The following is a 14,524-nucleotide window of genomic DNA, read 5'->3' on the forward strand; positions in this document are numbered from 1 at the left end:
TTTTAAAAAACAAACAAAAAATACATCACGTCACTTCGCATGCGTCAGCATGGAAATTAGAAATTTCTAGGCTGGGATGTGGAGACGCGAAGGATGTTCTTTATGCGGTGAGTTTGCGAAGAGAATTAATGATGGAATATAGTTTAAGGTGCGAGGGATGCAGGATTTTATTTTTTCATCGAGATTCTTTATTTTAATTAAGCTGTTTGTCTTAGATTGTGCATCGAGAATGGCTTCCTGAGCGTGGCGACCTCTTCCTGGATTTTCTCTTCCAGGCGAACTACTACGCCGAATTTATTCATGAAGAGGACCTGTACCGACCGATACGAGTTATCGTCGAACGTTAACCTTTTGGTAAAATGTTAACTTCAGATGCTGCGCGAGGATTACTTGCTTATTACCGGGTAATTGCATTATCCATCAATTTTAAAAGACATCGCGAGCCTAAGTTTACAGAAATGGGCATCCGCATATCATGAGATCCGTTGTTCCAACTTTTGTAATCCGAGAATAAATTGGCTGCGTGATAAGGATCCCATTTCCACAACCGGGCATTTGAATATGGTCCTTACGAAGTTACTCCGGGAACTAAAAACTCATTCTCTCTTCATCTCCTCTTTCTTTTCCCGTTTCCAGGTTCATCTACAAGATCAGAACCCACGGATTGGTACGTCCCTTCGCTTTGAAAAGCAAATAGGAAAATGGAGCCGCATCCCCCGTAGAAACAACTGGAAATGAACACCCATGGACTGTGAACAACTCTTAGTTGTCACCATGCGTCTGGTGAACCCTCTACTCTTACTATACTAGGGGTTACACATGAACCCTACGCTGTAAAAATATTTTATCTCAGAGGCTTGGTAGTAAGTATCCTTCTAATTATCATCCTTGTTCCAGAACTCCACGTTCATTCGAGAACTCAGCTAGTGGGGAGAAGCTGCGCCCCAATTGGCGGAAGTTCATCGCGAAGGGCGGCTATGAACCGTGAAGTTCCGGATTTGAACTTTGAGCTTCGCCCATTTACGAGCCGAGATTCTACGGGGGCGCACGCGTCGTGCCAGCCGATAGGGCTTATCATTTGCCGCGGCGACATGATCGCTCGCGGTGTACGTCGTGCACGGATTTCAAACCTTAAACGTCGCCGCGACGCGAGGAGAACTCGACGCCTCGCGAGATGAGCTTTCGCCGGTCGCGCCGTGACTCGGACGTCGTCCTCTCGAATTCCAGCCACAAGGACCTGCTCTTCAAGTTCCTGATCATCGGCGATTACGGAGTCGGTGAGACTCGCCAGACCTCTCACCCCCAGCGGAAGTGAAAAGCTCCAGCCCTCCAGTTGTCCCTACTTAACACTATATAACTTAGTTCCCTAAATAATTAAAATATGAAAAATTGAATCAACCAGTGGCAAAACACGTGCGAGTGGTTAATGAGTAAAAATCCCGCAATGTTAATGGCGCCTTGTGGAATGTTAATTTATTCATGATTTGAGTCTTAGTCGCGTTTATTTCAAAATTTTGCCGTGCATTATGTCGCGAATATCGGAGTAAATCCATGGATTATGCTTCATGGAAATAAGCGAGCCGGTGATAAAGTATGCGCAGGTGGTCACGAACGTGGGAGATATCGCGATGTCACTTTAACGCTATCTCTATTGTAGGTGGCATGTCCTTTGTTGGAGGAACACCTTCGCTAATTCTCGCTCGTGTCGGAATAATCTCGCGGGGTCTTGCCCTGATACCGCCGCGTTTATGCGTGATAAGGCAGTTATTTGTTTCAATTCGGCAAGGTCAATGCTCCCGTTATTGACACCTGAGATATGTTTATGATAACACTCTCGGACTTCTCTGAACTCATTTACCGCTCGCTTGATATGGATCCTCGCAGTTTTCGCTAAACGTGCGTACGCTCCTCAAAATTGAACAATATCCTTACAATTATTTTCATTTCCTCGGAATTAACATAAGGAACATACAGAAATTACGAGGAACTAGACAAAACATTCGTGTTGTCAAATGAGGAAAATTCATTTTGTCTGCTTTCAGGGAAAACAGCAATTGTTAGGAGATACACCGAGGGTGAGCGATAAAGATTAATTATCCGTCCTATATTTTTTTTACACAGCCTCAATAGGAATAATTACACTTTACTCGACCTCTTGGCAGTGAAAATCCCAAGTGCACTCGATGCAAATTAAAAAGATGTCATTCGATTCCGAATGATAATCCGAGCTGCACAAAATGGCGATAAAGCGGTTCAAAAGCGATCGGATGATTTGTGATAGTTTGCGCTGTCATATTACACCTATCGCTGGCGATAAGCTTTTATCGCGTTGCAGGTCTCCGGATGGTTCATTAATTCAAAGAATTCATTTATCAGTCGGAATGGAAATGAAAATCGGTTTTTCGCTGTTCTCATTGCGACATCCCTGACGATTGTCGGATTTTTTTTTTTTCTTCTCACCTCGCTTCTGCAGTTAAGCATAACATTACTCCTAAGAGGCTCAAGGTAATCTCCATTAGTGCCTTAAGTACATTTCCCGGCGAAACGGCTTAACTGGGCCAGAAAAGACAAGCGTATCAAGACCGAGGGAAGACAAACGTTCCGGGATTTTCACGAAAGCTCGATATCTCTCTAAATTTCTCTTCTTCCAGGGAAATTCTCCTCGAACTACAAGATTACCATAGGAGCCGATTTCGCGGTAAAAACGCTCGATTGGGACCCCCACACGAAAATAAACATACAGCTATGGTATACTTTTGTCATATCACTCGATCTTCCCGTGCCCGCAAGGTAGGAGGTTTGGAGTCTCTCTCTTCTCGAGATATCTACTGAAAAAATAATTCTAAATTCCCCAGAAATAAATACTACCGAGGAAATCGACTCTCGCGGTTCTCGGGAATATCTGGAGGACCTGACGATGCTTTTTCGACTCTCTACGAACTGCCTTGCGGAAGAGGATATTTTTTTTTCGATTTATTATACTCTGTTTGCAGTGGCTGATCGTCGGGTTTCCATTCTAGGGACATTGCTGGGCACGAGAGGTTCGGGTACATGACCAGGGTTTACTATAAATATGCGTAAATATCACTATTATTTCGCTTCTACTAGTCTTTTTAAATCGTTTTTTTTTTTTACGCGGATTACTGCACTTAAGTACCGGGCATGCAAAACCGATGTGCGATTTATTAATGTTTTTTGCGCCTTTTAGAGTCGCTGCCGCCTTGGTGTTCGATATCTCGAGAGCGGCGACATTCCAATCGGTGAAGAAATGGCTGAGCGATCTTCGGGAGAAAGTCACGCTACCCGATGGCTCGAACATACCGGTCGTCCTTTTGGCAAATAAAGGCGACATCCAGCAGGTCGCCATTACGACCGAGCCGATCATCAAGTTCTGCAAGGAGAACGAAATCGGCTCGTGGTACATCACATCGGCAAAGGAGAACCATAACATCGGTAAACGAGACCGATATCGAAGCGACAGATTTTCGGTGTCGAGTAAAATGCCCTTCCCTCCAATTAGCTTCCGTAATTTACAAACGAGGGAATTTGTTAATCGGGATCACCAGGAATGAATTTTCTCCCCAGACAACGCGATGCTGTACTTAGTGGAGAACGTGCTGAAGGCGAAGATACAGGACGAAATACGGGACTCCATAAAGCTGAGAGATGCACCCCTGGCCAAGGAGAAGACCGGATGCTGCAAGTCCTGAGGGACTCCGAGGCAGTTTCCCGCTATATCCTGCCCGACTGATTTATGCAAACGGTGCAAACGTAAACGCCACGTATCGGGGCATTCTCGATAATGACTCCCGATAGTGCATTGTACATTGTATCGCGTTCCTAACCGCGCGAGACGGCTCGATAATTGTCCAAAGATGTCCACTCGCCAAGCGAGGATCGCAACCCATACGCAATGGCTAAGTAACGAGTCCGTTCGTTGCGGGTAAATAACATAGTGAATTTCATAGTGAATTTAATTTAACACGGTAACTTGGAAACGGCCAATCTGGCCGTAGGACGTAAGTGCATGTATACGTACATTCGAGCGATAAGGGGAGTCTTAACAGAAGACGCAGACTCCAAAGGAGTCTTTCTTCTTCTCTTTTCTTTCATATATTTCGTAGAGACGTTTACATGTACGCGGGACTTCGATAAATTTACACGTATCTACATGGCGTATGATAACTCTCGGTGTAAGATATTAAAAACGTCGTAGGTTTAACTCTTATTTACACGCTTGCGCTCCTATCTTTGGTCGCCGACTGATAATGGACGCTTTGCGACGGATCTTTCGTCGAGGGCGTCGCAAAGCGTCCGCCTCGAAAGCGGGACGCAAGAAGATGACCTCAAACTTGGCCTCTTGTCGCCGATCGCGCTTTCGGGAAGGAAATCGAACCGCGGCGTCGAAGAGGGTCGCAGACTCGAGACGATCGCCTGATTTCCTCCGGAACAATAAATAAATAATCCTATAAGCTAGGGATTCCGTCTAGGTATATGGAGACACTTGTACCCGCGGGATTTTCTCGCCTCTCTGTCGATGATTTTATGTATATATACTTTCACTCTCTTCGCTCGTTTTCACAAAACGTCCTCGAACTCGGAACTTCTCACGGGGTTCATGGCGATCGACACCGTGGACACCATAGTCTTGCTGTAGTCCTTCGACAAGTCTGGAAGAGGCAGAAGATATGGGATTAAACATTTCCCTGGCGGCGTTAAGCATTCTTTTTTAAGTAAAAATTGGTTAGGAATGGGAACACGGCTACGGGGGGAACGTTAAAAATATGTACATGTAGTTCTTCGACGTACTCATACAAAATGGCGGCTCCGTAATTATTCAGATTATGCCCTCGAACTTTTGATCCGCTAAGGACTCGTCGCCTAGTATCTTCCTGACCCCGTAAAATCTTTTACCCGCGATAAAAGGACGAGAGTAGTCTCCTCGAAAGTCTTGACGTAAAATTTCAAACCTGGAAATTACGAGGTCTGGAGTACTCGAATCTAAGATCGCTGGAAAATGGCGATCCCAAAGAGGTGCCCTCTTCCCCTCGAAATCGATCATGTAATATCCAGAGATGAAGTCAATAAATAAACCTCGGAATTAAACTTTCCCGGAAATAAATTATTTCCCCACGTTATGATGGATACCGGAAACACTGATAACCCGATTACATCACAAATGCGAACAATTACAATTCCCGTTTATGCGGAGAAAAGGGCCTCGGATGAAAAACTAATGACAGAGAGTAATGAATAAAATTAAGATAAAAAAAAAATGTTTTCAAAGTATTTTCACCACAATTTCATATCTTCTCCCCAAGTATTCTTCCCCACGCGTTAAAGCGAAGATTCGTAAGCTTGAAATGGATTATATGTAATGAAGAGCGAAACCCAAAAGCACGTGTGTAGTTACGGTGTAAGCCCTATGTACAAGTGGTTCCACCATTGCGTTAGCCTGGAATATTAGTACAGGTACTATCACGGTATATTACAATGCAAATAACTCTTATCACTAAGTTAATGTCGGCGATGCGGACGTTTCAGGGTGTTAATTGGGTCGGTGCGACTTAGCCGAGTAATTTGGATTGTAAATTAGGAGTCAATTAGTACCTAGCTCGTATCGCCGCGCTCTTACATGCTATCATCCGTCCGCGTTAGTAGTAAAGAGTGCGTTCGATATCTAGCTCGCATCGGCCACCCCTGAAAAAATATGTTAATGCCAGTAACGCTCCTGTGGAAGAAATTTCGATTTTCGAGATCCCTAAGAAACTCTGTCAATCGCTCCCCCATCTCCTCCCACTGATAAGACAAATGGGGAGTCGATCGGATATGTAAAAAAAAAAAATAAAGAAAAATGCAGAAACTTCAATCAACCCTTAAAACTCTTAAATCGTCCAAGACCAATCTCAGGACTGATACTAAATCGTGAAAAGCATCGCCCATTCGCTAATTAATTTTCCGTTTTTCCCGAAAGTAGCCCTCGTTAGGGAACAATTAGAAGAGTATCGCAAACTAATCAGGCCTTATCCATTTATGGGACTTAGGCTCTCTTAATGAACCCTCTCGTCGTTATCTGTGGAAAATTGCGTTATCACGGAAATGTGCAAGCTCGTCGATGCTTTTCCTTTTCTTGGGGATTGGCCCCTCCAGGGTTGCTTATTAAAATCCCGCGACAGACCGTCATGCCAGGCCCAATCTTAGAAACCATCTTCTGCCCATCACTTACGAAGGTACGCTAGCTGGGTTTCGTTTAGGTCAGAGTTTGGTGACCATAACGATGCGTTGGTTACCTTGGCCGAAGTTTTGGGCTGGTGCGCTGCTACCATGTGGGGTGAGGCTCGCCCTGATTCGCGAACAGCTGATCACCCCGGCGTACGCCTGTCGGTATTGCTTGTTCATGATCACGTAAATTATCGGGTTGACGCACGAGGCGAAGTAGAGCAACAGGTAGCCCATTACGTGAAATTCTAAAATCATACGAAAACCGTTCCAACTCGACCTAAGTGGGTGGCAGGGTGCCAGGTTTTATGATAAGGAATTCCTCGTCGAGCCAGATTGAATTCAATATCCCTAAAAAAATCTTTTCACCTCAAAGTGTCAAGTTAAACGTACTCAGGAAATTCCCCGCGAATAGGGCGTATGATTTTTCTTTTAAGCCTTGAAAATCCTAATTTCTATCTATTAGGAATAATTTATGTTTCTTCGGAGTTCTCACCAGGATACTTCACTTCGGGGTCGGCTACCTTCACGATCGTGATCGGCAGGTAGCAGGCGACGAAGCTGAGGAAAATCGCCAGGACCATTTTGGTGATCCTCCACTCGCTTCTTCTCTGCTTCATCTCCCGAATGTCACGTCCTGGTGTGTGGGGTGATTTCACGGAAGGTGTCGCGTGCTTTCGCATTCGGGTTTCGGAGCTGCAACGGCACACGTGGGGAATGAGGAATCGAAACCTGGGACAGGTATTATTGCTATTCCCAAAGTGGATCCCCGGAATTACCTGTGCACGACCCAGAAGATTTTGGCGTAACACCCCACGATTATTATGCAGGGGATCACGAAGCCGGTGACGAAGAGGAAGGCCTTCGAGGTGTAGCCTCTTTCGTCCTTCACGATGGAGCATGTCTCGAGGTTGGGGTCGTAGGCGAACCTGCCTGAATATAAAATCCAGGTTATGTAAGTGATTCTATGGTAAGACAAAGTTTTATGAAAAATAGTAACGACGATTTATTTCCTATTTAAACTTACCCCAGGTGCCGGTCAACGTGGGCACCTGCATCCCATAGGAGAAGAGCCAACAGAACACCATCATCAGGGCGATCCAGTGTTTTTTGTAGACGCGGTTGTATATCCCGTGATGGGCTATCATGATGTACCTGATAAGAGGTGATAAGACGTTCGGGTGATTTCAAAGGCGACGTGGATTTTTAATATGTTGGGTGGGTGATATGGAAGCGTCTAATCATTTTTATGCATTTTTTGGACGGTAATAAGGGAGCGTACCTGTTCACCGTAATGGCGGCGACGGAGAGCAGACTGACGCCGACGTTTCCGTACCTCAGGAAGGGCACGAGGACGCAGAGGAACCTTATGTCCGCCCAACTGGCATCGATGAATCTGATCGAGTCGAAAGGCAGCACCAGCAGGCAGAAAATGAAATCCGCCACGCAGAGACTGGAAGATTTAAAGGACTTTAGCATTTTCGATCCACCGATCGGAAGGAGAGACCGAAAGTATCCACTCCTCGGAAGTAGGGAATAGAAATAAAAATCAGGACGTAGGTGAAACAGAGCGGCGAGGGAGCCAAGAATTTACGAATCACGGGTAGAAGGACGAAAGCGGAATTCACTCCAAAATGTCCGACCAAGGTGGAACGAGCTCTGTACTTTCTATTCTATACGAGCTTCCATGGTTCCTGGTCCACCTTGTTGAAATTGAATTCCGGGGATTGTGGGAAATAAATTTCACGGGCTTACGACCCTTGACCAGGGCTAATGAAAATACGAGAGACGCTTCCCCAGCTTTCCCATTAAAGTATCGGGAGCCCTCGATTTAACGTATAGATAAATATAGACAATGAAGCTTTACCTTATTATAAAAGCAGCCGCCACGTTGCGCACCTTGGGGTACTTGCAAAGAGCGATGATGGTCAACAGGTTCCCCAGGAGGCCGACAATCATTATCAGGATGGCAAGGACTGCCGCAAAGGTCCTCAAAGGCTTTGAAAATCTAAAGGACATCGAGACCCTTGAAATCCAGATTGCACCCAACGAGATAGGAATAAACATATTTTCCCCATAATTAATTCCACCCCTACTACCGTCAGAGGTGGCATTTTATTTTTACATCCTTGGATCGACTTTCCAAAAAATTTCCCCTGGTAAAGGTAATTCGTGAAGAATTTAATTTTAGGTGATGCGACCCAGGGCGACTTTCTAGCTGTTCCAGGCGAAGGGCGGCTATGGAGGTTCTCTTCAATTGGCCCTCAACAGGGCCAATAAAGGGAACGACAGTCGGTCGAAGGCAGTCTCCTCGTTAGCGACACACTACCGGCTGCAATTATGGCTCGGAATTGCTGGACAAATCGCCCTCCCTGTTCTCCGGCTCGGAAGTTTGACCATTCGCGGCCAAATGCCGAGCTACGGTCGTCGGTTTCCCCGGAAAGTGCAACTTCGCCGACCACAAGGAAAACACGGTACCTCTGTGGCCTCGCCGACTCCTTTTACGCGGAGATCCTTGGGAAGCTATCTAGGAAGCTACTTTTATTATACCTTGAAAACTCGCCGTCAATGATGGTGCTGTGGTTCGAGTCGTCCACGTGGGGCAGCCACGTGGTCGCGGACTCCATGCCGAATGACTGCTCGCCTCCTGTCATCTGAAAGACCGATCCAGGTTGAGAAATTAAATTTCAACTGTGTCTCCTCCATTCTTACCGGGTACAGAATTTGTATTATTACTATAATCAATATTATTATTTCCAAATCGATGCAACGCCGGATCAGTGACGGAACCAAGGGGTTATCTATTGTCAAATGGATCCGTGTCGAGTGATACATCGGAGTTATCACTGAAACGTTTCGTTCTTTTCCAATTCCTTGGAGAGGGAGAAGCAAAGTCGGGTTGAAGATGTATATCTTATTTTAATATCTACCTCGATATCGGTGGAAATAATCGCGATAAGGTGCTTTAGGAGAATCGTCCAGTCTGGAGGTGTCTAGAGTGACCGAACTCGCGATTCTCCCGAGAACACGTGGGACGAGCCAATGGAGTAATCTAATTACTGTGATTTTACAGCTGTTAACGCTGCAATGAGAGCATATCCTATGGAACGACCTCCGACACTTGTGGAATGTCGAAATCGATAGTCGAGGCTCATCTTGGATCTCTGTAGAAATTTCTCTACGTTTTATTATAATCTCGTCATGAAATCGGAGGCTAAGGCGCACGCGCAAGGGGAAGTTCAATGTCGAGGCTAATTATTCGAGGAACTGGACATTCTCGCCGATGATAAATATCGCCATAGAGGAGTGAGTAATGCCAGGGAGCGTTCCTTGGAAAAATATTCCTTTAGCATTCCCTACACCGCCAATAAACTAGTTGCAACGTCGGCGACTCGTGTGCAGGTTTCGTCATTTCCTGAAGAATCCCACAAGGTGAAACCGGCTTTAAAAGGCGTCCTCCTTGGTCCATCGTCCGCAAGGTGATTAGACAGGCTTCCTCCTACTATCCCGGTAATCTTAAATTTCTTCATATATTTTTTATTTTATTTTTTTTCTTCACCCCGGAGAAAATTTCATTCGGCGAAGATTCTTGCATTTTTGTTAATCTCTTCAGGGTCTGGAATTCACGTCGGTCGTTTAATTTCAGAAGTGCAAGACCCTCCTGCATCAGCCTCTGCGTCGAGCTGCGGTCGGTACATGGGGGTGCTGGATTTGGTAAACTAGGGTTAAACAGCGATGTATTAACCTCGATTGAACTTAATTAAGAAAAATTAACGAACACCCGGTGAACGTGTCGTTCTCCCCGGCGTCGAGAAAAAACTCCATGAAAGTAGAGCCATGGGAACGTTGACTGGGAACTTGTGTATGTACCGAGGACTCCGCAACCACCGACAAAGAGGACATTACAATTGCAACGTCGAGTGCAGTTTTAGAGCGCATTAATGGGCGCCATGGGCGCCATGGATGCGCCAGCCACTCTCGACCGACACGTGGTTAATGCTTTCCTGTAACACTTTATTCCACCGAAATCCCTTCCCACTTCCAAAAAGTGGCAAAAAAGAACAGCAAAAAGGTCAAGGCTCGACCTAATTAAATTGAATTGCAGTTAACGAGAGAAATAAGCGTACAGTATCAACCGTCCGGAAGACGCGTTATCGGCGTGACGATAAGATAGATTTTAATCAGGATAAGGTATATTTTCGGAGGTACCCAAAAAAGTGTGTCGAAAGGTGTACCTTCAAGTATTGATATTGCGATAGAACGATAGGAAGTGATAAGTAATACGTTCGGTATGGGGCATAGAGAAATGTCAATACTCGGTATAAACTTCGGATATTACTATCCGAGGTCACAGATTCATTTTTCTTGCACTTGGAAATAATCTCCTCCCTAGTTGAATTTTTCTTTCTATCGAGTAATATCCTGAATACATATTTTCCAATATGGCGCCGGCTACCGAAATCGAGCGAACGAGTTTCTCCGAGCTTATTGAAATTTTCTAAGAGAAACTGGACGGCTCGAAGGCTCTTCCCACGTGGATGGAAATTCCGTCACTTTTCCGGAACCGATGACGACGACCGGTCGGCATCTTTTTCTCATTCGGTTCCAAAAAGAACAGGTACTCCACGTGACGGTGAATCGCGATCGCGCAAAGTGGAATTCCTGGCCACGTTGACGTCATTGAATGATTTCCGAGTTAATCACGTGAATGGCGATGAGTGACTAAGAACTTGACTCACAGTGAAAGTATACTACGCGGGTACACAACAAATGGAGTACCGATACGGGGGCCTCTATTGTCGTTGTCCAATTTTTACCCATTCGTCCCTGCGGCACGTATTCACCTTTTGTCATTCTTTTTTCAATGAATCATCCGACTCCAGGACCAACTCGGAATATCTCGATCCGATCTTTTCCTTTTGTCGAGCCACCGACCACCTGGTTTTACCTCGTTACCTCCTCGACAATGCAGATAGAGAGGAACTGTACATAAAAGAGCACGATGTTGCGACATACGTGCACACCTGCGCCATCGTCACCGTACAACCGCAGCGTACTTGCATATCTATTGCATCTTCGTAATAAACAATCGAGAAAGTACGCCTACCGTGCACGTGGGACCGTTTCCGTTCGCAGGAAAAAAATCCGAGTATCGACTTAACACTTGCTTAATTACTTAATTTATTTACTCACTCACTGATTTATTTATTTCCTAATTTACATACACTCGAGTATTTGATTTTTCGTTTATACATTTTTATCCAAGGGTGCATTTCATTCGTGGGAACGAATTTATCCCGAATCTATATACGACCACCATGGGATGATTTCCATGGAGGGTTTCCATTATTTTTTTTTTCTTTTTAACAATACGGGCGCTATTGGAAATATTATTGGACGTTGTCAATTTAGGACCTCTAGGCAAAGCCCGTATGGACAGAAAATTCTCTAGGGTCGGGATTAATTTCCTGCCAGAATTGTTCATCTCGAAAAGTCGACTTCGATGTTGCTACCATATCTCGGTCCAAACATGTTGATGTCGCCCACGGTTAATCGGCTTGTAATTATTTTTTCTTTTTTTTTCCTACGTGATTTCAGACGGTGCAATTGTGTAATGTGATCTCGTGACACTTTCTTCAATTCCTGAGGTTTTGTCATCTTAATGAATTCGGAATATGTGCAGTCCGACATATTAAGCCGACAGTTTGCAGTAATTAGCGACTCTTTTTTTGCGATAACACTTCGACGACCCATATAGAGATATCCTCTGATAAAAAAAGAAATCTTCTCCAGTAACGAGTCATTGAGTGCACGGTGCTCAAGTAATTCATGTCGACAGAGTTTTTAGGATGGGCGTCTGGAGCCGAGACATAAAACTGTCAACGACGCCATATTAAAATTCGACTCCGCATATTAAATTCATATCCGAGAGTGGAGGCTTCGAAAATGGAGTCAATGTTCTCCGATTTCCGATCGAGATCAGCCCAGTCGATCTTGAAATCGAGAGCGAAGAGCGATGGAAACGTGTCTTCCAGGACACATAAAAAGGATGAATAAATCGTCACGTGTTGTTACCAGGACGGTAATTGAGAGAGTAAACCAGTGCTTGAAATTTCATGCTCCGTTTAACGCCGCGGTTTGAATTACACTCTTGTAACTCGAGGTAGGTGCGAGAAACGCAGCCATACGCGTAACATTTGCACGAAAAGTGGGATAAATTTACTAGAAACTCTCACCAAGGTTAATTCAAACATTAAAGCGATTACTAATACAGATTATGAATGTATATAAAAATAAGCCGTGTACATAATTCATAACGAGATGTAATTAAATTACCCAGGTGACTCCGGATGTCAAAGACGCGGTCATGAATTAAGAAGCTACAGGTCGAGCTAAGAAAATTGATCGTCCGTTCCATCGCTCGGCCAGGCTATAAACAAATTAACTATTTACTCGATCGGGACGAACAACACGCTAGGGAGTTTCCCCTCCACTTCTCTTCGGGTGTTTCACCCTTGTCACCGATGACACCCTGAATTTCATCGTCCGATCAACATTTCGCCGTGCGAAGACGTGACGAATTGTTGCTAGAAATTCGACTATAAAAAGGATTAACAATTTATTGTTTATCCGGAAATGGTCTCACCTCGTTCAGCCTCATGTATGTCAGCAGGGTCAAAAGCGACGAGTCGAGTCTCACGCCTGTGGCCTTTAAATCGTGACGTCACTGGTCCCGCTGTCTCATGGCGGATCCGTAATTCGAAGTACGCATAGGCGACGAAGAATTCCCGGGAATTCGCCCTCGACTCGAATTTCTTGAGGGCCCTCTCAGGAAAATTCTCAGGCAACTTAGAATCGCGGACTTTTATCGAAGACGCGTGTTTGGCTTTCGAGTGGATCTCGAGTGCGTGACGTTGGTGTTTATGGCCTTCTTAAGAACCCCATGCCCTTTTTCTTTTTTTTTTTTTTTCTATGGCCCGGCGCCACCCAACAGCTCGACTCGATGCTAACCGGATGTCAAGAAGGAGCCGCGTCGCAAGAAATTCACAACTACACCGAACGAGTCCGTAGATTATTTAATTAAAGGAATTATATTCTTATCAGCAGGCCCATCAGGATGTCGCGCCGAGTTTCCTGTCCGGCAGTTTTTCCTCCCTTCCAAACTTTCATGGAAATCGGAGCACGTCGCATAGAAATGCAGCAGGATGGAGAATCTCTCGGCGGGAAGAGTTAATCTCAGCGGTTATCTCTTCTATGAATGGATCGGTCGGTATCAGCAGCCCGCCGAACGCATCTACTTATCAATCCGCAGCCTCGTCGAATCACTCTACTCTCTGGATCCTACATTCACATCGTTATCTCGTCACCAGACGTCCTCAAGACTCGGATACCGAATCGGATGTTAACCCGGTCCAAGTCATGCCCTCGGAACGTCCCTCGAATATGAATTCATAATTTCTAGGGCTAATTCCAAAGATTAATAAATTAATCCCGTATTTGAAAAAAAAATAGCCAGCCGAGCGTCTTCAGGTATGATATAGCTCTTGCAACTTTAACAAGCAGGTGGGTCTTCCTCCTGGAAATTCGGGAGGTAATTTCCGTGACCTTTTGTTTAATTAATCCACCGCGATGATAATGATCGTAGACTCTTGTCTTTTGGTAATCACTTCAGCACGAGGAGTTTTTCGTCCACGCGGATTAAATTGGAAAATTTTGTCAGGATTTTTCCCGCAGTCCGTGGGCGATCTTTCCTTGGCCCCCGAGTTTCCTTGTCGATCAGCTGTTTTCCTGGTTCTTGGTTTCTGGTTCCCTGGTCGGCAAATGACGGTAGCAAATGACTATGCCGTCATTTCGCGCACCTCCGAGCGATCGCCGCCGCTGTCACCGCCGGACTGCTTACCGAGCACATTCTGTCAAATCGTGGCTGCCACGGCGCGCCTCCACCCAGGGTGGGGACGCCTCGATGATGACAAACGTACCCATGACCCACACTCGCAGGACGCCCTGACTAAGCCAATCTCCAGTGCACCAAGTCAATGCTGTAAACCATTTTGACCGCTTTATGGACTGACCGATGGACTCGATGACCATTCCAGGGTCAAAGGAGAAGACCCCAAAATAATTGCGCAATTCCCTCGTTACTATCGATCATTTATCAGAGACTTTCCGCAAACAAAGTGCAAGTTTTCCCCCCCCCCCTTAAATAATACCTAATGAAATTCTATTATATCAATTTAGGTGTTTACCGTCGAGAGAGGAAGAGAGATTTGGTGCAACCGAAGGGAGCGTGTCGAAGAATTGGATT

The 14,524-nt window shown here is 45.3% G+C and overlaps 2 protein-coding genes across 6 annotated transcripts; one reads left to right on the forward strand and one right to left on the reverse strand.

Moving 5' to 3' along the window:
* Positions 1-221: 221 nt before the first annotated feature.
* On the forward strand, positions 222-5,106 carry LOC105698816 (ras-related protein Rab-38). Its single transcript, XM_012423397.2, has 8 exons — positions 222-404; positions 637-783; positions 898-1,277; positions 2,043-2,075; positions 2,652-2,748; positions 3,021-3,077; positions 3,209-3,453; positions 3,586-5,106. The coding sequence occupies exons 3-8, from the start codon at positions 1,175-1,177 to the stop codon at positions 3,708-3,710; spliced, it is 660 nt and encodes a 219-aa protein (XP_012278820.1). The 5' UTR covers positions 222-404; positions 637-783; positions 898-1,174; the 3' UTR covers positions 3,711-5,106.
* Positions 4,103-14,217, reverse strand: LOC105698815 (G-protein coupled receptor moody). 5 transcript variants are annotated; one of them, XR_001103957.2, is made up of 11 exons: positions 12,866-14,216; positions 8,770-8,873; positions 8,087-8,227; positions 7,502-7,672; positions 7,247-7,374; positions 6,999-7,152; positions 6,716-6,915; positions 6,291-6,467; positions 5,611-5,700; positions 4,810-4,970; positions 4,103-4,670 (listed from the first exon to the last, which is right to left on the reverse strand). XR_001103957.2 is itself a non-coding variant. In XM_012423396.2 (9 exons), the coding sequence occupies exons 1-8, from the start codon at positions 12,878-12,880 to the stop codon at positions 6,256-6,258; spliced, it is 1,125 nt and encodes a 374-aa protein (XP_012278819.1). In that variant the 5' UTR covers positions 12,881-14,217; the 3' UTR covers positions 4,103-4,670; positions 6,227-6,255. The 5 variants fall into 5 exon arrangements, 2 of the variants coding, with proteins under 2 accessions (XP_012278819.1, XP_012278818.1); XR_001103956.1 differs by lacking the exon at positions 4,810-4,970; XR_001103955.2 differs by having other exon boundaries at positions 4,103-4,970.
* Between the last annotated feature and the right edge of the window lie 307 nt (positions 14,218-14,524).

Source organism: Orussus abietinus, unplaced genomic scaffold (assembly GCF_000612105.2).
Source record: "Orussus abietinus isolate OABI.00-Male unplaced genomic scaffold, Oabi_2.0 scaffold12, whole genome shotgun sequence".
In the NCBI taxonomy this organism is placed as follows: domain Eukaryota; kingdom Metazoa; phylum Arthropoda; class Insecta; order Hymenoptera; family Orussidae; genus Orussus; species Orussus abietinus.